The sequence below is a fragment of the Lontra canadensis genome, unplaced genomic scaffold (genome assembly GCF_010015895.1).
Source record: "Lontra canadensis isolate GAN:19392208 unplaced genomic scaffold, GSC_riverotter_1.0 scaffold5, whole genome shotgun sequence".
NCBI classification, from domain to species: domain Eukaryota; kingdom Metazoa; phylum Chordata; class Mammalia; order Carnivora; family Mustelidae; genus Lontra; species Lontra canadensis.
The window spans coordinates 24,573,086-24,597,583 of NW_022630999.1; the positions used below are offsets into that span (position 1 = coordinate 24,573,086).

Consider the following 24,498-nt stretch of genomic DNA (forward strand, 5'->3'; position numbering starts at 1 on the left):
GACCAGAGAGGTTTCACAGGGAGCTGGGGGGCGGGGTGGGGGGGAGTGTCTCATATCTTACTCAAACCCCTCTCACCTGCCTAACCTTGCAATCCTTCTTCTAGGTGCCACACAAGTTGCACATCCCCCTAAATCTGGGCGCTGACTCCAGACGCCCCCCATTAGCGGCAAGCACCCCACGCCACTTTTGAGACTGAAGGGAGACTGAAGGGGCAACAATCCCAGCGGGCCACCTCAGGGTGGGGGACGAGGGTCCTCACGCTCATGTCGCTCTTCCCCCTCCCCAGCCCGAGGCCCGCGTTGGGGGGTGGGGGGGGCAACGAGTGAGGTGGGGGTGGGGGTGGGGGCCCGCGTCCGGCCCCGGGGCTGCCCAGGTGGCGACGTCGGGGCTGCGGGCGCCTTCGCTGGACCCGCATTGCCCCCTAGTGCCGCGCGGAGTCAGGGCGCCGGGCTCCCCCGCCTGATGTCACCGCCGTGCAGTGAGTCCAGAGGCGGCTCGTCGCGAGCAGACCCTCCTCGGCGCTGACCCGGCTGGCCGCCACTGCCCGCACACCCGCCGCGGGCCGGGCCGAGCCGGGCGCCCCCTGCCCGCCGCCCCTCCCCCGCCGCTCCCCGCCCGCCCGGCCCCGCGCGCCTGACGTGGACCATTAAACTTGGAGCCGCCGCCTCGGCCCCTCTCTCGCCGCCTCCCTCTGACAGCCGGCGAGCGGGCGGCTCGGTGCAGGCAGGCAGGCAGGAGACGCGCCGCGGGGCTGGGCTGCCCGGGGGAGATGACTCCTCGCCGGGAGGGCGCCTCTGGGAAGAAGACCGCGGGCGAAGCAAAGTTGCAGGGCAGCTGAGGAGCTTGGCCGCAGCCCTTCCAGCCCGCTCACCCCAGGCTATGGAGGGCCGACTCTAAAATGAATCCCGACCTGGACACCGGCCACAACACATCAGCACCTGCCCACTGGGGAGAGTTGAAAAATGCCAACTTCACTGGCCCCAACCAGACCTCGAGCAACTCCACACTGCCCCAGCTGGACATCACCAGGGCCATCTCCGTGGGCCTGGTGCTGGGCGCCTTCATCCTCTTTGCCATCGTGGGCAACATCGTCGTCATCTTGTCGGTGGCCTGCAACCGTCACCTGCGGACGCCCACCAACTACTTCATCGTCAACCTGGCCGTTGCCGACCTGCTGCTGAGCTTCACCGTTCTGCCTTTCTCCGCGGCCCTGGAGGTGCTCGGCTACTGGGTACTGGGACGGATCTTCTGTGACATCTGGGCCGCCGTGGATGTCCTGTGCTGCACCGCCTCCATTCTGAGCCTGTGCGCCATCTCCATCGATCGCTACATTGGGGTGCGCTACTCCCTGCAGTACCCCACGCTCGTCACCCGCAGGAAGGCCATCTTGGCGCTCCTCAGCGTCTGGGTCTTGTCCACGGTCATCTCCATCGGGCCTCTCCTTGGGTGGAAGGAGCCGGCGCCCAACGATGACAAGGAATGCGGGGTCACCGAAGAACCCTTCTACGCCCTCTTCTCTTCCCTGGGCTCCTTTTACATCCCTCTGGCGGTCATTCTGGTCATGTACTGTCGCGTCTACATCGTTGCCAAGAGGACCACCAAGAACCTGGAGGCCGGAGTCATGAAAGAGATGTCCAACTCCAAGGAGCTGACTCTGAGAATCCACTCCAAGAACTTTCATGAGGACACCCTCAGCAGTACCAAGGCTAAGGGCCACAACCCCAGGAGTTCCATAGCTGTCAAACTTTTTAAGTTCTCCAGGGAGAAGAAGGCAGCCAAGACCTTGGGCATTGTGGTCGGTATGTTCATCTTGTGCTGGCTACCCTTCTTCATCGCTCTACCACTTGGTAAGTTGGGGACTGGCGGAGGGGAACTGGGTATTTTCAGATCTCGGGTTTACTGGTGAGCTTACCGTAAAGTTTTTTTGCGGGTTTTGTTTTCTATGCGGTCTGTGTGTGTTTGGCGATTGGAGAATACTGTTTGTTCTGCAAAGGCTTTGCAGACTGGGTAGCTGGCTAAGAACCAACTCAGGTGTTAGTGGAACACGCTAAGAAAGGGGCTAGTCACTTGAAATAGAACCACAGGAGGAAAATCTGGTATGTGGAATGACTCATTCAACGAAGTCGGTTTAATAATTAAAAAGGACACTGGACTTGAACATCGCACCAGCGTTATCTCAGTAGTAATGATGTGCCGGTTAAGGCAGCGTCGCTAATGCAGCATACAAAATAGTTTGTAGTTACCGCAGACGCGGCATTTGGGAAGCAGGCAGGCAGCTCGTACGCAGAAAGGCAGTTTTCATTCAGCATTTCCAGGGCTCCCCATGAGCTTTGCAGAGGCTGCGTCCTCCCCCTCTCTGTTCACCACTTGCTCTCACCTCAATGCACTCCCTTCGTTATGAGTTAATAAGAACATTTTAAGAGCTGCACCGCCCCAATCAGCCCTTGAGTGAGCTAAAGCTTGAGATTTGAAAGAGAAGGAAGACAGAGGGTCACATGTTTTCAATTTTTACCCGAAAATGTTCCTAACTCTGGTGATTCCTGGAATAGCCAGATTTAAATTACAGGGGTCCCTCACCTTAGGCTGCCAGGCACCAAATCCTGCTGGAATGAAATTGAGTTCATTCTCTCCTATACAAATATGTCCATCTTCTTTTGTTTAGTGGTCTAAGTTGTTCAAAAGCTTTCTGATTTTTCCTACGAAGATACAGTCTGGCTAGGAGGTAAACCTAGAGGAGGGTACCGTGACATGCTGTCCACATGGCTTGGGAAACAATTGTCCTTTCTCTCAGGCACTGATCTGCTGTAGTTTCCTCTTCATCCCTGGGGGACACTCCAGAAAATGAATGGAGGGAGGTGATCATTGCAAAGTCATGTGCCATGATAGCAGAAGAGGTAACGGCTGCTACTTGCCATGGACCAGATATGCCTGCGATCACACCCGGGGCTCCGTTAGAATGCAACATAACCAAACCCCTCAAATAACTAAAATTCTGTAGACACACTTCCTTCACCAGAAAAGGGCAAATGGAAGGAAAGCAAATTGACATCTGGAGTTTCCATTTTAAACAGATAAAGAAAAAAGGTATTTAACCTACACTCCATGTTGTCATTTCTGAGGCAGGTTTCAAATTAATGCCTTTTGGAAATATTTTTAGTGTGTTACATGGGAAGCATTTGAAGCTGTATGTGCCCCCCAAGAGTGGTCACATCTCACTGCAGAGAAGCTTTCTTTTTTTCCCAAGGTCTTGGGGTCCTTTTGTAGGCCTGTTGGGTTAAAGTGGGTAACAGTTCACACTGCTTTGGGCTATATAAAGATCATGGTGGTTATGTGGAAGTGATTTGGTCATGCGTTAGCATGGACCTTGGGCAAATGACCGCTGGTGTGTGAGCCTCAGTTTCTCCATCTGCAAAATAGGGCTAATTACTGTTTGCTCCATGGGGTTTGCACTAATGCATGGAAAGGACTTAATGCAGTGTCTGGTGCATAGCAAATCTCAGTGAAAGTTAGCTTCGTACTACAAACTAAATCCCAATCGCCCCTCAGCCGTAAGTGTGTTTCTCCTGCTCAACTCACTTGTCAACCCCACAACTGTTATTAGAGGCTCAAAACTGAATCTTTTTCCTTTCTTCCTTCTGCCTCTGCCCCCCAGCCTGCAGAGGCTATGACCAGAGCATCTTCAGGAAGGAGAAGACCCCAGCAGGATGCAGGGAATGGATCAAAGGTGCAAGCTTTCACTTTAGAGGGTGATGGAAACAGGTCCAAATAGGTGAAGAAGCTGCCCGCATGCTGAAATGGAAAGAGCACTGCCCCAGGGGTCAAACGCAATAGAGTTCTCACATGAGCTTTGCCATCAGTCAGCTCTGTTACCCTAAGCTTGTTGCTTTACCTCTCTAGACTTCAGATCTCACTTCCAGGGAACAGAAGGGTTGGACTAAATCAAGGGCTCTCAAACATTAACAAAGATCACAATCATCTGTGGCACTTGATAAACATTCAGCTTCTTAGACATAATCCACAGACAATCTGATTCAGTAAATCGGATGGGTCTCAGGAACCCTCATGTTTAACCACCTACCAGGTGATTCTGAAGAGGTGGTCCACAGACCAGGCTTTGAGAATCACTGGCCAGAGGATCTCTCAGCTCCCTTCCGGTTCCAGCCTCCTGGACACAAGTTAAATGTTGCAGAGCTTAGCCCTTCTGCAGGCACCTGCTGGTGCAGGAGGATGTGGCTTCTCTGTGGGTCCTGCTCTCCAAACTCACCCTCAGTTTCTTCTCAAGCACCCTATCTCCATTTTTCCTCCCTTTCTGTTCATGACTTTCTGAGACCATAACCCCCTAACATCTCAGGTCCTTGGTTTCCATGGTCTGCTCTCAGAGCTTGTTTCTCCTCTCCTTCCCATGAAACCTTCCTGAACACCACTGCCACTGACTCCCAGAGATCTCCCAAGGTGCTATCCCTAAGCTACTCTGTCTGCATCCTCTCCCTTGGCTGCCCAAGCCTGGGCAGGTAAGAAATATGGACTCTAGGCATTGGGTTTGGGATGGACTTTGAAAGGTACTCAAGAGCTTCAAACAGAGAAGGTGCTTAATTAGCATGTTCTTAATAATTTAGGAAGACCATCCCAGTAAAATGGTGGTGTAGGTTTCTACTTCCCCTGAGTTCAAATAACACCCAAACAATGGGAGCATGATGGAATCTGAACAAGGTTCCAGATTTGAAATTTTCCATGAAATGCTTTTCACTCAACAAGGAGAGAAAGCAGATCTAGGGGGAGATAGTCATTGGCAAACAGGGAAGTGAAGGTAGGAGGAACATCCAATTAGCAACAGACTTCCAGGTGCTTGGATAGCATAAGATTTCCATAGCTGTGTTTGTCTTCTCTGTGGGAGAGAAGGGTTGGGATCCCTCCTGGGAAGGAGGGAAAATAGCCATGCCCTCTGCAGAGTCCTGGGCAAGGGCCCCATTTGTTTTCCTTCCTCCCTTGTTTTTATTTTTGGGAGCAGGGCTGGGCTGCCTGTGGGGCTGGGCCCCTCATCTCCTGTGGAGCTCTCCCCACCTGTAATACCCTGCCTACCTCCTCCCCACCCTTCCCCTATGGCCTCAGACCAAGTCAGGCTGGGGACCAACTCTCACTTACTTGAGAGCAGGGATGGACTCCATCAAACAAGGACCTCTTTATTCAGCCCCTGGAACTGGGCCATGGAGGGACAGGAAATAACTGGAATATAATATAGCAGCATTTCTACTCAAGGGGCCATATGCAAGATGTCCAAGGAATCTTCAGCCGCTGGGCATTAGAGTGAAGTCTAGCTCCCACCCAACTGGGGAAGACCTGGTCAGGAGTATTCCTGGTCAGGAGCCACTCAAGCAGTGTCTGGGCTACTCAGGGATGTGCACTGCATTGAAGGGATGGATTGGAGTGGGGGTGGGGGCCGCTGCGGGTGGCAGGAAGTGCTGGGCAGCCAACTGGTAGCTGGATTTAGTGCGTTGTTTAGAAAACACTGGAACCTTGCCTTGCTCCAGATCTTTCTTCCGTCTTTCAAAATGCTGAAAGGCACCAGGAAGCCATTATTGAACTAACTGCTTTCCCCTCCGAATAGATGAAGGTCAATTTCAAAGAAACGGTTGTGTTCTCCTAGTATTGGGACCAAATAGGAATCCCTCTCTGCCTTGATTTGTTTCTCTAGTCCTCTCATTCAGATTGGAACTGATGAATTCCTGCAGAGGGGAGGGTGAGGGTCTCAGAGATGACTCAGGGCAGAGCCACACCCACAAACACACACACACTAACCCTTCAGCTCTGAGGTTTTGAAACATGGGGATTTGAGGTGTCCGCAAGGAAAGCAATTAGTCTGAATGAGGAAGAAATTTTTATACAGAGGAAAAGGAAAGTCCTTCTGAAGGAAAATACATTCGGCCATTTATGAAATCATTAATAAAGACTTCCTAACGCAACTACTATGTGCTACCTGGCCTCTGCCTGCAAGATGTTTACAGCTTCATGAGGTCATATTTTTATGAAGCAGGTACTATGTGCCAGACGTTCTTCTAGGCTCTTCACAGACATGATCTCATTAATCCTCACAGCTACCCTGACAAGGGAGAGTAATTACTCCCTCTCTAAAGATGAATATGCAGGAGCTCAGAGAGGTTAGTCTTCTTGCCTCAGATCACACAGTAAGTAGATGATAGAGCCAAGGGTTGAAACCCGGTCCATCAGGACAGGCACATACCTGTTCCACTGACTGCAGCTAGGACATGTCCGGCCTTCTTCCTCCCCAGTCCCCATCTGCTCTCCTCCAAATGTGCTCCAAAACTCCAGAGCCACCTTGTCAAAACCTGGGTATTGTACTTCTGTTACAAAGCCCTGTCTTTCTTCCACTCCCTGCTCACTCCTGCAAAAAGACTCACCCAGAAAATGTCAGGGAAAGTCATCCCAGTCTTGCTCAGGGCTAGATTTGCTTCCCATTTCCGACACTGTGTAGGATGTGGGTCTCCTGACACTGGGCCTTTTATCACCCCAGCTCGGGGAAAAAGTGGAACCTTGCCCTCCATCTGAGAATCTAACACTGCATCTTGAATCATTCATTCAATCATTCATTCATTTATTGAATAAGCATGTATTTATGGGATGCCTGCTGTGCCCAGGTATTGTACTAAAGATAGAGTGCTGAGCAAAACAGCTATGTTCTATGTCCTCATAAGATTTAGTTGTAGTGGGAAACACAGATCATTTGAAAAACGCATGCACACAAACTGCAACAAACGACTTGAAAGTAAAGGGCTGAGATGCTATTAGATGTAAATTACCAGAGTCAGCACATCATAGAAGTCCCTGAGTGACAAGCTGTGGAGGAGCTAACTCAGTGAAGGCAGCAGGTAGAAAGAGAGGGTCCGGATGGAAGGACGGGCATGCCCGAGAGTCCCGAGGCTGGAACTGGTGAGGAAGTAACAAGGCAGGAGGGTAGGGAAGGACAAGGGCAGGTCAGGGCTGCAGGTGTGGGCAGAGGCCAGGCCGCACAGGGATTTTAGGCCACAACAAGGACTTAAGATTTTATCTTAAGCTACACTGGTCACTACTGCAACGTTTGAAGCAGACAGGCAATACCATCCGAGTTATGTCTTGAAACGATGAACCAGGCCTCTCTATGCAGCACGAGTCTGGGGCATGGCCGTTTAGAGGCCACGGGCCCACGGGGAGCTGAAGGTAATTCAGACTTGGCTGGGGGCAGTGAAGGCGGAGAGGAATGGAGACAATCAAGGACTTGGGGATGGTTTGGTTATATGATTTAGGAGGGTTAGGGAGAACAAGAAACGTGTCTGGAATAACTCTGAAGTTTCTGGGCGAGGCAGGTATCATTTGTTGGGAGGCCAACAAAACACAGCCAAGAGGATTCCTTCCAGAACCTTCCTCAGATCCTATTCATCGGGGTTCATAGGACAGCATGCTAAAAGTGATCTGCCAGACACTCTTGCAAGTAGATAGAATGTCCCAACCCAAAAGCTGGGTGCTGTGACCAACGACTAGCCAGCTGTTCATCAAAAACATCTGGCAGAGGGCTCTTCCCGGAAGCATAGATTCCTGGGCTCCACCACAGACCTGTTGTATCAGAATTTCTCATGAGGGAGTGGAGAATCCCAATTTTTAGCAAGTTCCCAGGTGATTCCTATGCAAGGGCCTAGCACCAGTCCACTCTATGGCTGGGAAATCCTGGAATGAGCACTCCACGGAGAGCCAAGAAAACTTGCTTATGCTCCCCCCAGTGTGGCTGGAAGCACCTCCAATCCTGCCCAGTCCCCTGGCTAGTCCACATTGTGGAAGGCAGAGGGCTGGGAGGAAGGAAGGTGAATTCTTTCAACTAGAGCTTCCCTGGACAAGAAGAAGAGAATGAGCTCAGCAGGGGCATCTCTTCAGTGACCTGGGTATCACTGCTCACTGCTGAACGCTATGTCTTGCTCGCCATCCTCAAAAACCCTTCCGCAGAGCAAGCATCATCATCCCTGCATTTTTATAGCTGAGGGAACAAGAGATCAGAGAGGTTTGGTAACTGGCCCCAGGTCACACAGCTAGTAAATGGTACAGTCTATCAGGCTCCACACTGGGCACTCTGTAAGAATTTGTTATATCGTTCTTATTGTTACTACAGAGCTTTCTGAACATTTGTCTGGGGTTTGGTGCCCATGGGCATAACATTTTTACTGGCTTGTGACAAAATGAGGAAAGCCATGAGAAAAAGCCTGTGTTTTTCCAAATGTATTCGATATAAACGACTGTCCTTTTATGCTAAAGACTATGTCCTTTCTATTTTGAGACACTGAAATAGCATTTCTTTGATGGAATGATGGTAATCAGTAGTGATGATAGTCCTGTGTGTACATGTGTTTAATGTCCTATTTGGGGAAAAAAAAAATAAAAACAAGTTGTAGCCCTATGTCTATCCCCACCAAAGATGTTTTTGCAATTTTATTGTGAGTCTTTTAAACTCCTAGCATCATGGAAGATACCACGGTGGTGTTACACAATAAATATTCGGGGGAGAAAGCAAGAAGCAAAGGAGGGAAGGAGGGCACAAGGGAGGGAGGGGATGGATAACCAGCTTCCACTTTGCAGTGACATTCAAAGGACTGGGGCAGAAGGGCAGGAGAGGGAGGGATGATGTGCGAAGGCTACAACAGGAGAAGGGGCCATTTGTGGAGGCACTGAATCCTGCTGGATTCAGGCCACAGAAATGCCAGCGGGTGTGGGTGTAGCTGCAGCCCCGTCACAGATGGGCTCGTTCCTATCTGTAATGCAGGAAATGCCTTTACCTGAGTGTGTATGTGGCTCATAAAAATAACTGATGTCTGCTGGGCCACACTGGGAAATTGCTTTCTCAGGTCTCTGCAGCATGTTTCCGCAGTCACTGTGCTCCCAGACCATGTCAGATAATAATAATACTAATAGATCCCATTTATGAGGTCTTGTCATGTGCCAGGCTCACTGTGCTACACAGGGCTGGGGATTGCTTCTGGGCATTCTCTCACTGACTCCTCTCCCGTGGTTATTGTCCACATTTTACAGATAAGGAAACTGAAGCTCAGAGAGGTTGAGTGATTTACTTCAGGCCACCCAGGTGATGAGGGATAGAATCTGGATTCACATTTAGACAACCAGATAAGACCAAAGGGTTATCACTGGGTGTACCCTGAGTGTGGAGCTCTGAGCTGTGATTTGTGGAACCCTGACAAGGAGTTGGGGGAAACCACAGTCTACTCAGAGAAGGAGGAAAGGGAGGGGACATGGCAGCCTATCATTCGGCAACCAAGAGGCACCGTGTCCTGGCGAGAACATAAATATAAAAGTAATTGGGTCTTTCCCCTACCATGAGAATTCAAAATTCCTTTTATTATGGATACTTCAGACATTTTGCAGAGTCCTAACTTATGATTGGTAATTTCGCATACTTTTTTAAGACTTTTATAAAATTTGGGAGCACCTGGGTGGCTCAGTCAGTTGAGCAACTGATTCTTGATTTCGGCTCATGTCATGGGCCTGGGGTCGTGCAATCAAGGCCTGCGTCTGACTCCACACTCAACATGGAGTCTGCTTTTCCCTCTCGCTATGCTCCTCCTACTGTTCTCTCTATCTCAAATAAATTAATAATTTTTTTTAGAAAGACTTTTATCAAATTTAGGAAAACATAGAACTTGGAAGACTTTTTCACAGTTAAGTTGAGTTTCTGGCTGAATATATTTCAGATCATGATTCACCTCTGTCACCCACATACATGTGGTCCCAGCACTACAGGACTTATATCATGACTTAGCCTCTGGCCCTACCTCTTAATGTCACAAGTCCAGGTGAGTCAGCAGAGTCAGCATCATGAACGAGAGTATTTCTAGAAGCCATTTTTCCACCTTGCAGTAACTGGCTAGTGATGACCAAGCTATACTGAAAGAAAAATCTGCAAACTACATATATATACATGTATATGTGTGTGTGTGTGTATATATATATATATATGTGTGTGTGTGTGTGTATATATATATATATGTGTGTGTGTGTGTATACACATATATATATGTATACATATACATATACATATATATATATATATATATGATAAAACCCAAATGAAATATATCTCAACTCTTAATAGCTCCCAAAAATGCTCATGGCCCCTTCCCCAACACCCATGTAATGGGAAATACAATAGAGGGAAGTCAGCCTGGAACAAGACAGAGCCCTAATCAATTGCACTTAATAGATCTTACTTTTGAAAACTTTACAAAACCATACAGCTATGAAGAAAATTCTTGGGGTCCCTCCCAGTTTCTTGGAGTTCCCATAAAGAGATGGGTGCCTAGAGTACCTGGGTGGCTTAATTGGTTAAGTGACCCACTCTTGATTTTTGCTCAGGTCATGATCTCGTGGTCCTGGGATGGAGCCCCACGTGGGGTTCTGTCTTCAGCAGGGAGTCTGCTTCTCTCTCCCCCTTTCTCTCTATCCCCCCATAAAATAAATAAGTCTTAAAAAGAGAGAGAGAGGAACATTGAGGCTAGGCAGGAGCCCTTCACCCACACCCAAGCACAGCAGGGATGACTGGTCAATTTACCTGTCTCCTCTACAGACTATGACTGTCTTATAAGCAGTAACCACATCTTTCCTCCCTGCCTAACACAGGTGTTCACAAAAGCTAAGTGAATGAAAAAATCAACAGCACTATGAGTTTAGTGGGAGAATTAGGAGCGTACTGTAACTCGAATAGAATTAGTCGTCATTTCCCAAATGCATCTTGTATCTTCCTTCCCCTGTGCATTTGCTCAGACTGTTTCTCTCTACTAGAAATGCTCTTTCTGTACCCTCTGAATATCCCAATGCTGCCTACCTATAAAACCCCGGTTCTGCAGACACCTGTCTCATGGAAGCTTCCTTGGTTCCCATGCCCTTCCTGGAAGCAATCCCTCCCTCTACCCTGTGTTTATGATGCCCACTATACCTGTCCATAGAGATCAGGGCGATGTGTAAATCATTGGCAGTGCTCTCGGGCTGCAAACCTCTGGAGGATAGGGTCCAAGTTTGACTCATCTCATCCTCCACACCTGAAGATATGTACCCTGTAGACTCTCAGTAAAAATACCAATTGCAGCTATATGATTCATACAGTGCATTCCAGGCCTTATCTACCATTCTCCCATCAGACAGGTATTGGGGTCATGCCCATTTTATAAATAAGGAAATGGGCTTAGAGGCATTAAATGACTTCTCTCATTCCTAGAAATAAGCATAGGCACATTGAAAGGAGACTGTCATGACTGTTTCTTGTAAAACCAAATGCCAGTATGAGCCTTGTCATGGGGCCAGGGAATAAAGATGGGCTATGTGAAGACCAGAGTGGACACAGGCAGGAGTTGGAAAATTGGACATCTTCATTCTTTATTAAAAGGTTACCATTCCACCCACTCCAGGGGGAGACCTTGTCCAATCAACCCCATTTCCCCTCACATTACTGGCCCTTGTCAAGTTCCTCTCACCTCTTGGAGGGATATGGCCAGACCTGGTCCCTGTAGAAGGAGGGGAGGAGGAAACAATTCTGGGGACTTTATAGCAGGGCCAGGTTAAGACCTTTAGAGAGGTCCAAGGTAATGAGAAGTGAATGCTTCTCCCACCTCCACCTATAATTCTGACTTAAAACGCATACATGTACACACACATATGGGCCTTAAAATAAATGTTAGCCCCACTACATTCTAGCTTATTACATGAAGACTACTTTGATTTCTTTGATATCAAATTATATCCCAAAAAAGTGGAGATGTCTCAGGTTTGCTAAAGCTCTAAAGATTTACTGGGTCTGCTTGTCAGGTAATACAGCATTGCTTACAATGACGTGTCCAGACAACCCAGCCTCCATTATGTCTGCTAACAAAACATGATGATGATGATTATCATAACCCCCCCTATTCTCAAAATAAATTTATCACTCAAAATTTGAATGATACAAGTACCTCCCTATTTGAAACCCCAGAGTAAGAGCGTCTGCAGAGAAGCATGCCACATTGCCTCAGCATCACTGAGGAGCCGGAGGTGGGGGAGAAGAGAGAATCAGGCCCCCACAGCCTCAACCATCTGGTGAAAGAGAAAGAATGAGAACGAAGTGAGCAACAATTTCAGGAGGAAAGATGAAACTTCATGTGTCTCTCCTTGGTGGGCAAGAGGAGTTACTGTAAATGTTGATTTGGGATTTTTAGATCTTCATTCAGCTAACTTCCCCTGGTTACACCAGTGTTGGAGGCGGGATCTGGAACCATGGCTGGCTAGACCTTAAACGCTTAGTAAATGAAGGAATGGATCCATCTCACCCAAGAGAAGTGGTGTGACCTGAAGGACGCATGTCTCTAGAATGCAGAGACAAGAGAAGGGGTAGGCTGAGATAATAAGATCTGGGGAGCAGAGGGGAGAGTGAGCTGTGTCTGAAGGACTCCTAAGGCTGGACTCTCTGTAGGGGAGGGGCATCTTCACTCCATCCATCATTCCCACTCCTGGCAGGATGGAGTGAGTCAAGCCAGGGCAGAGCGCTCACTGGCAGGCCGGTGTTCCTCGGACTCCGTCAAGAGTACGTCTGACAACGCCCATCAGCAGCACATCTGAGCCCCCTTTGAACCATCAAGCACCCCTCTGTTGTGAGCACACAAATTGTGCTGTAAGTTTGCATCAAGGAGCCGTTCAGGCCAAAATGTTCAGAAACAGAATGTTCTAACACAAGGCAACCATTCCTCACGGATCCCCACTTAAGTTTTTCCAAGGGTATCTGCTCCCAGCGTCTTGCTCCCCTGAAGATAGGATGCGTTAGGGCTTGGCTTCGCGTGATTTTTTAAATTCTTCTTTAAGATAGAGCTTCTTGCCAGACTGACGTGCATTGCTCAGAGGCTGAGCTCAGCACCCTGGCTTTGCCCCAGAAGGAGGTTAAAATGGGACCAAGGGCAAGCCGGGCTTACTGTCATTCGCAGGCATGGGCCCCAGGGCTCACACCACCGGCACAGCCGGGCAGGGATCCAGGGAGGCAGCTGGTGGGGGGAAGGAAGTTCCGCCAACTAGAACAACAACAACAAAATTATATCTCCAGTTCATATATTCAGGCCATAAATCGCCCCCTGGCATCAAGAGAACGTGGTAGGCCCCTCTCCCTGCTTGCCAAGTACACCCTCACAGCAGCCATTTGTGACTTCTTGTCCCTAGCCTTTCAGAAGTTACCTTAACACAAGGGTTCTTGGGCTTTCTTGCTCCCTGGGCCCCTTTGGCAACCTGGTGAAGCCCCTTCTCACCATAGACAAGAAAAATAAAAGACAGGATTGCAAAAAAAAAAAAAAAAAAAAAAAATTATGTTGAAATGGTTATTCCAATGTCGAAAAAAACAAATTTATGATAGAATAAAAAATGTTCTTCTTTATTAACATATTAAATAAACAAGATCTAGCAGCAGGTTAAATAGATAACCACTATCATTTTGAAGTAGTGACAAGTGCAAATATTTCTAGATATCTGCAACAAATGTAATATGATATCATAAATCTGATTTCTACTTGTGACAAATCCTGCTAATTCTACTGTAGTTTGCTGCCCACATTCCTCCTAAAGAAAATGCTAACTTTCAGCCAAAGGTTAGTTTAAAAATTTTTTAAAGAGTGATTTTCCCATCCAAGTTCACAGACCCCACCCCATAGCCCCAGAGTAAGAACCCTGCCACAAGACATTATAAAGATGTACTTCAGGATGTAAAGTTCTCTATACATTTTTCTTTCAAACAATGAAGTCTTAGGACCACAGGGAACTTGGACAATGCCATTGTGCTTTTTAACTATTTTGCAGAACTACTTGTAGCAACTTTTCATCAGCTAACTATTTTTTTCTTAAGATTTTATTTATTTGGGAGAGAGAGAATGAGAGAGAGAGAACATGAAAGAGGGGAGAAGCAGAGGGAGAAGCAGACTCCCTGGTGAACAGGGAGCATGATTCAGGACTGGATTGCAGGACTTCAGGATCATGACCTGAGCCAAAGGCAGACGCTTAACCAACCGAGCCACCCAGGCATCTGCTGTTTACCTTTACAAATGGTATCATTTTTGTGAAAACTATCAGATAGTGAAGATTACACTCAACATGGTGTCTTGCACGTAGTTCTATGTCAACGTATAGAGTTACTGCCTTCCTTTCCATGGCTGTATCATAATCAATTTTACGGAGTATCCTATTGTACTTACCAATTTCCTCATTGATTGACACTTAGGTTATGTTTGGCCTTTTACTACTACAAACACTGTTGCAATGAATATTTTCATATATTTGTCTGTGCCGACATATTCAGGATAAATTCCTAGAAATGGAATCACTGCAGCAAGGAATGTTTGGTATTTTAGGTTTGGTCTGATTATGTTTAATTTTACATAAATAAGAAATTTAAAATATAGTAAAATGTAAAGTGTCATTAAAACAAATAGGTTAGGGGCACCTGGTTAAGCATTTACTTTTCATTTCAGCTGAGGTCATGATCTCAGGGTGGTGAGATCAAACAAGCTCCTTGTCTGGCTCAGCTGGGAGTCTCCTTCTCTCCTTTTCCATCTCCCTGTGCCCTTCCCCCAACTCACACTCATGCTCTCTCAGTCTCTTTAAAATAAATAAATACAGTTTTAAAGAAAACACAAATAGGTTAGGTCTATGTCTACTAATCTATTATTTAGGAAGATTATTCATGATATTTAAGTTATAAAAGTAACTTGTAGAGTAACATGTAATCTCATTTTTCAAAGCCATTAATTCCATCACCTGCAGAGGTAGAATGAAGGAAAGAAGAGTGCATTATTAACTTTTTTATATACCTTTTTATTATTTCATGTGTTACAACAAGCACATATTCTGTTTGTGATTAAGAAAATGTAATAGAATATAAATTGAGTTTCAATAGAGTTGGGATGAGCTATTCATTTTTTTATGATCTTAAGAGAAAAAAAATCAATGGCCAAAAAGAAAAAATTACATCATTTTTAATCTAATTTTATTTTACATACATTTAATATTTTTGATAAACATATATATGAGTGTGTGTATAGGTGTGTGTATATATATACTACTATGTGATCACCACATGATTTTTGAGTGGAAAATAACTTTTAAGTGGAATTTTAAAAATTCTTTGTCCCCTTTCTTTGTTGGATACAGCCCTGCCCGCTGCCCCAGTTCAAAAATATGTTGTCAAGTTGTTTGTTGTTTTTTGGTTTTGTATGTTCTTTTTCAAAATGAGAAGAATTTTGTCACTCTTAATAATGAAAAATAATTTAGACACAACAGCAAGATATAAAAAAGAAAACAAAGGTCATCCATAATCCTTCTCTATATAATCAACTTCACAGAATTTTTTTTTTTTTTTTTAAGATTTTATTTCTTTATCTGACAGACAGAGATCACAAGTAGGCAGAGAAGGAGGCAGAGAGAGAGGAGGAAGCAGGCTCCCCGCCGAGCAGAGCAGAGAGCCCGAGGCAGGGCTCGATCCCAGGATCCCGAGATCATGACCTGAGCTGAAGGCAGAGGCTTTAACCCACTGAGCCACTCAGGCACCCCCAGAATTTTCTATATGAGTGTGTGTGTGTGTGTACATACAAACTGAATCACCTAGTGCTTTTATCACTAAGCATCAGTGTTGACTTCTTGCCATTTCAATAAATCTGAATCTTTTCATTTTTTTTTATTTTTCACATTTTTAATGCTGCATTGCATTCCATAATGGAAGGTACCATAATGTGTTTAACCAGTCCACTTATGACAACTCATTTATGTAAGGAGGTGAGACATACACAGGGTACCACATTCACAAAGTGTAGAGTGAGAAATATATATGTCCCTCTCACTTCAGTGGCCCCCAGCCATCCGCTTCCCATCCCTGGAGGCAGCTGTTGTCAATTTCCTGCATAGCCACTCAGAGATATTCTATGAGATACATTTATATGTTCTTTTTAATGGCAATCACATACTAAAAACACTACTTTGCACTTTGGGTTTTTTCCACCAAATAATGTATCTTGGAGGTCTTCCTATATAAGTACTTCAATGTAAGTACAGCAACTTCATCCTTTTCAATAGCTGCATACTATTCCATTGTGCTTCCCCACCCCCCTTTCCCCCCCGACCAGTGGGCCTCTATGGAAGGATATTTAAGTTGTTTCATAATTTTCATTATCACAAACACCACTGTAGTAAATATTCTTGTGCACACTTCATTATTTCCTACACCATCTATAAGACAAAATCCTGGAAGTGGACTATTCTGAGTAAATTTTTACATTCTTATAAATATTGCCAAGTCATCCTGCATAGAGATTATACCAATTTGCATTTCCATAACCAGTATTTGAGAGTGCCCACGCATTTGCCAACAGTGTGTTAGCAAGCTTCCTGACCTCTGCTGCCTTGATAGGGGAAATTTAGTGAAAATAAGGCTAAGCATCTTTTTATATGTTTGGAATAATCCACCCTCTCTTGATGTACCTTTATTTTGAGTTTTCAGCTGTGACAAATATTCTTCTATATCCATTTTTCCTTTAGGATCTTTTTGCACCTGCTCTTTAGGATTTCCTAGCATAAAGGCCACTTTGAATGGTTAGATCAAAAAGGTAGATTCAGGTTAAAAGGCATCAAACATATATCATCAAATAACCTCTGAAAAGGGTGTCGCAATTTGCACTCCCACTAAGTTGTCTCAGCATAGCGAAGGGACTGCTTTTCACACTGATAGCTTCTCACTGCCAGTGGAGAAGTTTCAGGCATTCTCGCATGACAAGTCAGCCTCCCCTCAGAGATGGTAAGATGGCTTGAAAGCTTCATATCCTTCCAACTAATTTGGTGTCAGCTTCCCAAGTTCAGGGCTAGCAATCTGCCCTCTTGGGATGCAACACCCCATCCATCAGGGGAGCTAGAGCAGGCAGCAGCCTTGGAATGTGTGTTATTTTACCCAGGATGTGAGAAGAAAAAGCAGTCACCCACGGTGTGTAAACGGGTTTGATTTTTCACAAGGCAGCCAGGCCCACCACTGTCCACATCAGTGGCTTGAGGTTCCAGGCTTCCTGATTTAAATCTATAACAATATAAAAGAAAACGCAGTCCCCCACCCTTGAGGAAAACACTTGAGTTTGAGGCCCTTGGAGGATGAGTTAATAAGGAAGGATTTCTCTGGGCATCTGAACTTGCCCCGCCCCCTCCCCCAACCCCCCGCCCCCGACCATGAAGGCCTGTGCAGATCCAGGGAATGCAGTGGACAGTCTATATTTAGACAAGAGCGTGGCAAATGCACCACATTTTAGTTGCAAAATTCAAATTGACTGTGGAAGATGCCAGCCTCATGAACTGAAAATTGAGTTGAGCACTGCTCAAGAAGTAAGGAGATGGCCTGTTGAGCAGACTCGGCTGGGAGAGGAGGCTTTTTGAGAAGCAGTCAATGGGCCCTGGTCAGCCAGGGGTGAAATTTAATACTAACCTTGAACTGTTGATCTGGAAGGAGAGGCAGGGTTATTTTCAGACTGTACTAAATCTAGAAGTGTTAGAACCAGCATCTGGGACAGGGCAGGGATGGGACGAACTTTGACCCACTGCCACTGGGCCAGAGATCAAGGAGAAGCTAAGCCAGGTGTCTGGGACCAGCCAGGGGTTCTCAGAACTGACCAGGAAAACCTTTCCTGCCACCTGTCTCCTATTGCTGCCATCTCACCCCCTCATCCAGTGGGGAGGGCTGGCACCTTTCCTTCTCTGGGACAGCCTTGTGGTCCTTGGTAACTCCTGTTTGAGTAGCAGCTTAAGGTACTAACAAGGACATTGAAATCAGACAAATCCAGGTCTGGAGTCCTGGCTGTGCAGCTCATCTTTCTAAGCCTCAGTTAATTCATCTGTAAAATGTGACCAAAATCATCTTAGGATTGTAAGCAAGCAACAAGAAAGGAAGGACGAAAAGGACTCAGGGAGGCACCAACACTAGTAAACATTGCATAAACATGAGTCACTAACATATGTGAAGGCTCTAACACAGTATCCACTTTGGAGGGGATATTTAATAAGGTCCTGTCGATACTTTCATGATTATGACAAATTCTGCAAAGGAGCTATGCCTTTTGGGGAAACAAAAATATGATTGATTCCTTCACATTAGAAGGCTGGGGGATCCCTCTGTTAAGAAAGAGGAAAAGAATAAAACCTGAGTAAACAGAGTGCCAACTCTGATGGTCACATGCTCAGAAAATATCAGAAGATATTTGCATTTCTATTCATTTTGCTCTTTTTAAAATTATTTTGATATTTAATTATGAGCTATCTCATTTTTTCCAAAAAGTACAAAAAAATAATTTAAGAGATCCATGACTCCTCCCACCCAGACTTCACAAATGTTAACATGTTGCTGAATTTATGTATCTTTTTTCTTCTTTGAAGAAATGAAATGTTATAAATACATCTAAATGCCCCCACCCCTCTCCTGGGTTCACCTCTCTCCTCAGGAGCAACCACCAGGATACATGTATGTGATTAAATAGACTCTCCTCCCTACACTTTCTTAAAGTGAACTCTTAGAAGCAAGAAGAACATTCAAGACCGAGGCTCTGGATTATGTCAGTCCTGAGTTCAAATTCTGATCCTGCTCCTTTACTAGCTGTGTGGACTTTGGCAAATTGCTTGACCTCTCTGTTCCTCCTTTCTACTCTAAAATGAGACAAATAACAGGTCCTCCACTGGGCCCTTGTGAGGATAAAATAAGATTGCTCATGTAAAGCAATGGTTCTTTACAAAAGATGATTCCCCCCTCTGCCTCCCATGGGACATTTGGCAATGTCAGGAGACATTTTTGATTGTCACAACTAGAGTGTGTTACTGGCATCTAGTGGAAGAGGCCAGGGACACTGCTTAACGTCCTATGCTGCACAGGACAGACAACTATATGGCCCAAGATGTCAGTAGTGCCAAAGCAAAGAAACATTCATATAAAAGCATGCTGTCACCATTTTATAAGGGCTCAAAAAACATTTGTTTAATGAACATAGCAAATCATATTTTTTTTATTTATAAGACATTATGCTGGACACTTTCACGTACATTATCTCACTGGTATCCAGTGAGATGACCCTTCTTGGTAAAAAGAATGGTAGAAGGCAAGTACTGTTGCTTCTGCATGTCTGAGAATATCTGTCCTTTAAGCCAGTGAAAAGCTTTTGAAACAATGTAAATTTTGAGGCTAATAGATGAATTAGAAGTTGTTACTTAGAGCCTAACCCCTCCTTGTTCTCTGTGAAGAACAAATTGTATCAGCGCATTCCACCACCACATTGGTTCATTTAAACCACAATATCCCTTCAACCTAAGCAGGCTCAGAGAACAGCACGGCAAAAAATAAATAAGGCATCATAATTAAGTGAACATTTTTGGCCCCTGTTTGCAAGGGCTGGCTCCCAATGGCTCAAAAAACCACAGAACCAAGGTAAAAACGGGGGAAGATCTCTGCTTCTCTGCTTCATACCAGACTCTGGGGGACTCAGAGTATGATGCCCATGGCCATCCCAGCTACTGGAGTGACCATCTATGTTGGTCAGAGAGCAACCTCTGTGAGTGACCTTACCCAGTGAGTTTCCAAGGCGGTCCTCAGTCCAGCAGCACTAGCATTACCCAGGAACATGTTAGAGGTGATAGTTCTTGGTCCCCACCCCATACCTACTGATTCAAAGACTGGAGTTGCAGCCCAGGTGATGGGATGGGGGTGGGGTGGAGGGGTCTCCTGAGCCCCACAGGTGATTCTGGTGTACAGTCAAGTTTAAGAACCATGAAACTAATAAGACTGGATCCCCCCCCTTCTCTGGGAATCCATTTCCTATTGCCTATGGCCCTCCCGCTGTAGTCACACAGCTCATCAGTTTAGAAGTGGATAACAGCTCCTTACTGGCACTTTCCTTGGGCTGGATGCTTGACAAATGGCCTGTAACTTTCACAACAGGAATATGAGGAAGACACCAGTATCCTTCTGTCCAGATGAGAAAATTGTAGCTGAGACAGCTTAAAGACCTTGCCCAGGTTCAGACCTACAGAAGAGAGCTGGAACTGGCCTCTGTGTTGGCGTCACTGAGGCCAATCCCATGCTCTTAATGCCAGCATATTGCCCACTGATGATGGAGGGAGACAACACAAGCACATCAGACCCATCAGGGTCAGAGGGTGAGCCCTGCCAGGTTTGTTTTTAGTGTCACTCAGTCACTTGTCCTGGGGTTTACCTACCCACAGATAATACCACTCTACCCCCAAGGGCTGAATTTAATCCCTAGTGTCCTGGTACTGCTCCCCACACTGATACCCTCTCCAAGCCTTTGCCTGCTGTCCTGGGACTTCAAATCCCCACTCCCTCCCTTACTATCTGTGCAACTTTGATGCTGGCTAAACCTCTCTGTGCTCCTTGCTTCTTTCTGTAGATCAGTTATGATAATGCATTCATATCAAGGTCTTAAGAAGATTAAATGGGGATAATAAATGTGGAAGTATCTAGCCCAGTGCCTGGTGCACAATAGAAACTAACTCTTGATTTTTTTCCCCGTCTTGCTCCACACACCTACAATTATCAAAAATACTCCTTAAAAAAAAAAAGGGGGGGCGCCTGGGTGGCTCAGTGGGTTAAGCCGCTGCCTTTGGCTCAGGTCATGATCTCAGGGTCCTGGGATTGAGTCCCGCATCGGGCTCTCTGCTGGGCGGGGAGCCTGCTTCCTCCTCTCTCTCTCTGCCTGCCTCTCTGCCTACTTGTGATCTCTCTCTGTCAAATAAATAAATAAAATCTTAAAAAAAAAAAAATACTCACTCCCCGGATTGATTTTCTTGAGTCTCATTTACTGGCCAATTAGCTAATATTATGAGCTAATCTTTGGTAAGATGTTAATTAATTCATAATAATCATTTTTTCTGTGTTTCCACCATACAATTGGCATTTTAAGGAGGGGGCCCCTAGTCCTCAAAATTGTGCCATTTGGGAGTGATTAATGGTGGAAATATTAGGAAATATGGGAGACCATTGGTGAGCCTTTCTTCATCCTTCATATCACTCCAATACAACTCTGGTGTGCAGGGAATCCCAGAGAAATGGGAAATCAGGTAAAAAAGGGAAATATGCCTTCAACATTGCATGTGGCTTTGAAGGAAAAAATCAACCGTAGGCATCTGAATATCAGGTTATGTGGGAACCATGCAAAAAAGAAGTGAAATCGAAGACTAATGGGTCATTTGCCAACATTTAATACAATTGCTTGGGATCTGTGTAGTTGAATGTAATAAGCCTTCATTAAAAAGTAGTTATAACAACTAATAAGACCTTAATTAAATTAGCTTTAACTGGGCAAGCAGCTTGTGAGGTCCTAATTAGGTTATTTGCTTCCATTGGCCTAGTCTGCAAACAAAAAAGATTCTGTTATTTCTTCATTGATGCCTAGAAAGCCAGATCTCTGGCCTCGCACAGGAAACACTAAGAGGCTCTAAAATCTGGGGACAGCCACTCTCCAAAAATCATGGTGTGTAGCCACAGTGAAATCCCTTCATAGGTACCACTGTTTTTAGGAGCCAGTTTTAAAGATGGAAAGGGCATTTAAACACAGAAATTCCAGCAATTTCATTTTGCAGAAGAGGAAACTGGGAAATGATTTGTTCAAGGTCCTCTGGCAAGGAGCTGGGTCCCGTGCCCCCAACCATGGTCTGGAATAGACACAGAACTCAGGCTGCTGCTACAGATTTTTACTAGGAAGGGGGACAGAGACAACAAGTGCTGGATTCTCAGAGGCTCCTATCACTGAAGCTGTGTGTGGTGTGGGTGTGTGTGTGTGTGTGTTGAGAGGGATTCAATCCCAGCTGAATTGCAGACCTGTTTACAGAGTGGGTGAAGGTCTCTCCAAAGCTGTCTTTGCATTACAGCCACAATGATCTCCCTCAAACACAGATCCAGTCACGCCAGGATCCTGCTGAACTCCCTGCGAGGTAACTTCTCAGTTCCTGCACGTGGCAGAAAAGTCTCTTCATGACGGGGCTCCAGCCTACCTCATGTCTCAAGACTGAGCTCTGTGCTCAACAAGCCAGAATCCCAGCTCTGGCCCTCACGAGCTGTGCAACCTTGGGCGAATTACTTAGTTTCCCTCAGCTTCCACTCTCTGCCTATAAAAAACGGGAATGACATTTTACTTATCTCGTCAAGCAAATAGGAGAATTCGATGACACCAAAGCAGATAAGCTGCACGTGACCCATACTATTACCCCCTCCAACTGGACAGGAGCAGTCTCCCTTCCCTGATCACTGTGCCCTCTGCCGGCAATGCTGCTCTCCTTCCCTCCCTGTGTCATAAATTCTTCCAGTTCCTGTCTGACTCAGTGTCACTCCCCCTTTGCAGACTTCCACAACTCCCCAGGCAGAGGCTCCTCCTCTCCTGGACTTTCTTTGTTCTCTCTCTCCCCACCATCAGCACCTGGTCACCCTGGGCTGGAATGGGTTTTTGATGTTCAGCTTCCCCCAACAGACTCCGACTCCACGGAGCACGGGCCTGATAAACAGTGAGAACTCAGTGTGTGAATGAAGTCTTCTCCCAGTAACTGTGAGGAAGAAGACTGGTTCCAGTGGCACTTCTGTTCCCTGTCCCCAAAGCTGAAGTAAAAGCAAATTGTGTGGACACACACACATACACACGCCCCCCAAGATATTAACAGGAGTTGCCTGTGGTCATTTTTATTTCCCCTCATGCTTCTCTACAGTGAATATGTATTCCTTTTGTAGTAAGAAACAAAACAGTAAAGCCAGTTCTTTAAACTGAGTGAGCTAAAAATAATAATAATAATAAAATAGAACAATAAAATATATATATAAATAAATTGAGTGAGTTGAAAGCATAAAGGAGATACACAAAGTACCAATTTCCCAAACACATCCCTGAAAAAGTTGGGAGTTACCTGAATTTCAATGTGGTGCAGTTAGAATTTAAGGCATCATAGTCTCCAAATTATTCCCTGTGATGTCCGTGACCGTCGTTAGTTCAGAGCTGTGCAATGCAGACCAGGAGGCACGTCATTTTCTGGGTAAATTAAGGCAACTATTTTGGGAACTGTGACTTTTTCCAGACAGGAGAGATTAAGCACTCTGCTGACCAATACAGTAGCCCCTGGCCACATGGGGAAAATCAAATTTGAATTTGTTAAAATTAAATAAAATTAAAAATTACATTCCCCAGTCAGAGTAGTCACATTTTAAGAGTTCAGTAGCCACATGTGTCTGGTGACTGCCACATGGGACCACGCATATTTGGAATATGGTCACCATTACAGGAAGTTCTACCAGACAGCTCTGAGCTAGTGTGTTTCTCAACTTGCTGCGCACGTGGTTGACGATGTCTCAAGTCAATCAACACATCCATTTGCCCCATGAATATGTTCTTTTTTGTTTAAAAAAATATATATTCATGGCAATGTAAAATGATGTGGCAACTTTAGAAAATAGTTGGCAGTTCCTCAACAAGTTAAACCCAGAGCTGCCTTATGACCCGCAGTCCGACTCCTGATTTGTACCCAAGAGAACTGAAAATACGTTCACCCAAAAATTTGTACACAGCTGTTTACAGAAACATTGTTCGTAATAGCCCCAAAGTGGAAATAAACCAAATGTCCGACAACTGGAAAATGGATAAACAAATTCCATATATACATACAATGGGATATTATTAGGTGCAAAAAAAAAAAAAAAGTGCTTGAAAAGGATATGAGAAGGAAAGCCAAGCAAAAAGGTCCTATATTGTATGACTCCACCAAATAAAATGTCCAGAACAGGCAAATCCACAGAGAGAAAAAAAGTAAATTAGTGGTTGCTAGAGGCTGAGGGGAGGAGGGATAGTAGTGATTGCTAATGAGTACTGGGTTTCTTTCAAGAGTGATGAAAATGTTCTGGAATTAGATAGTGGTGATGCTTGTACAATTCCCTGAACACACTAAAAACCACTAATTGTACACTTTAAGATGGTGAATTTTATGATATGTGATATGTCACAATAAAACTGTTATTTAAAAATGGGGCGCCTGGGTGGTGCAGTCGGTTAAGCCTCTGACTCTTGATTTTGGCTCAGGTCACCATCTCAGGGTCATGAGAGCGAGCCCCATGTCAGTCTCCACAGTGTGTGTGGAACCCACTCAAGATTCTCTCTCCCCTTCTCCCTCTGCCCCTCCCCTGCTCATGCGAGAGAGAGAGAGAAGAAAAAAGTTATTTAAAAAATATATATTCTTATTGAAAAACAACATAAACGTCCAGGTATAATATGGCAAGTGAGGAAATTAACCCTGACATATCTGTACAGGGGACTTTGACACAAGAGTCAGAAAGAATGAATTAAATGTGTAGACTAATTAAGAAATTGCTCAGGGAAGAGGGAAGAAATTTTCATAGCATTGCATATAGTATGAAATGTTACCCAAAAAATACAAAAATT

The 24,498-nt window shown here is 45.5% G+C and overlaps 1 protein-coding gene across 1 annotated transcript in view; it reads left to right on the forward strand.

Moving 5' to 3' along the window:
* Nucleotides 1–669: 669 nt before the first annotated feature.
* Nucleotides 670–24,498, forward strand: part of ADRA1B (adrenoceptor alpha 1B) — a 49,493-nt gene continuing 25,664 nt past the window's right edge. The window contains exon 1 of the mRNA XM_032851691.1: nucleotides 670–1,848. Within this exon, the coding sequence (XP_032707582.1) occupies nucleotides 900–1,848 (949 nt within the window). The 5' untranslated portion in view covers nucleotides 670–899. The remainder of the gene's footprint in view (nucleotides 1,849–24,498) is intronic.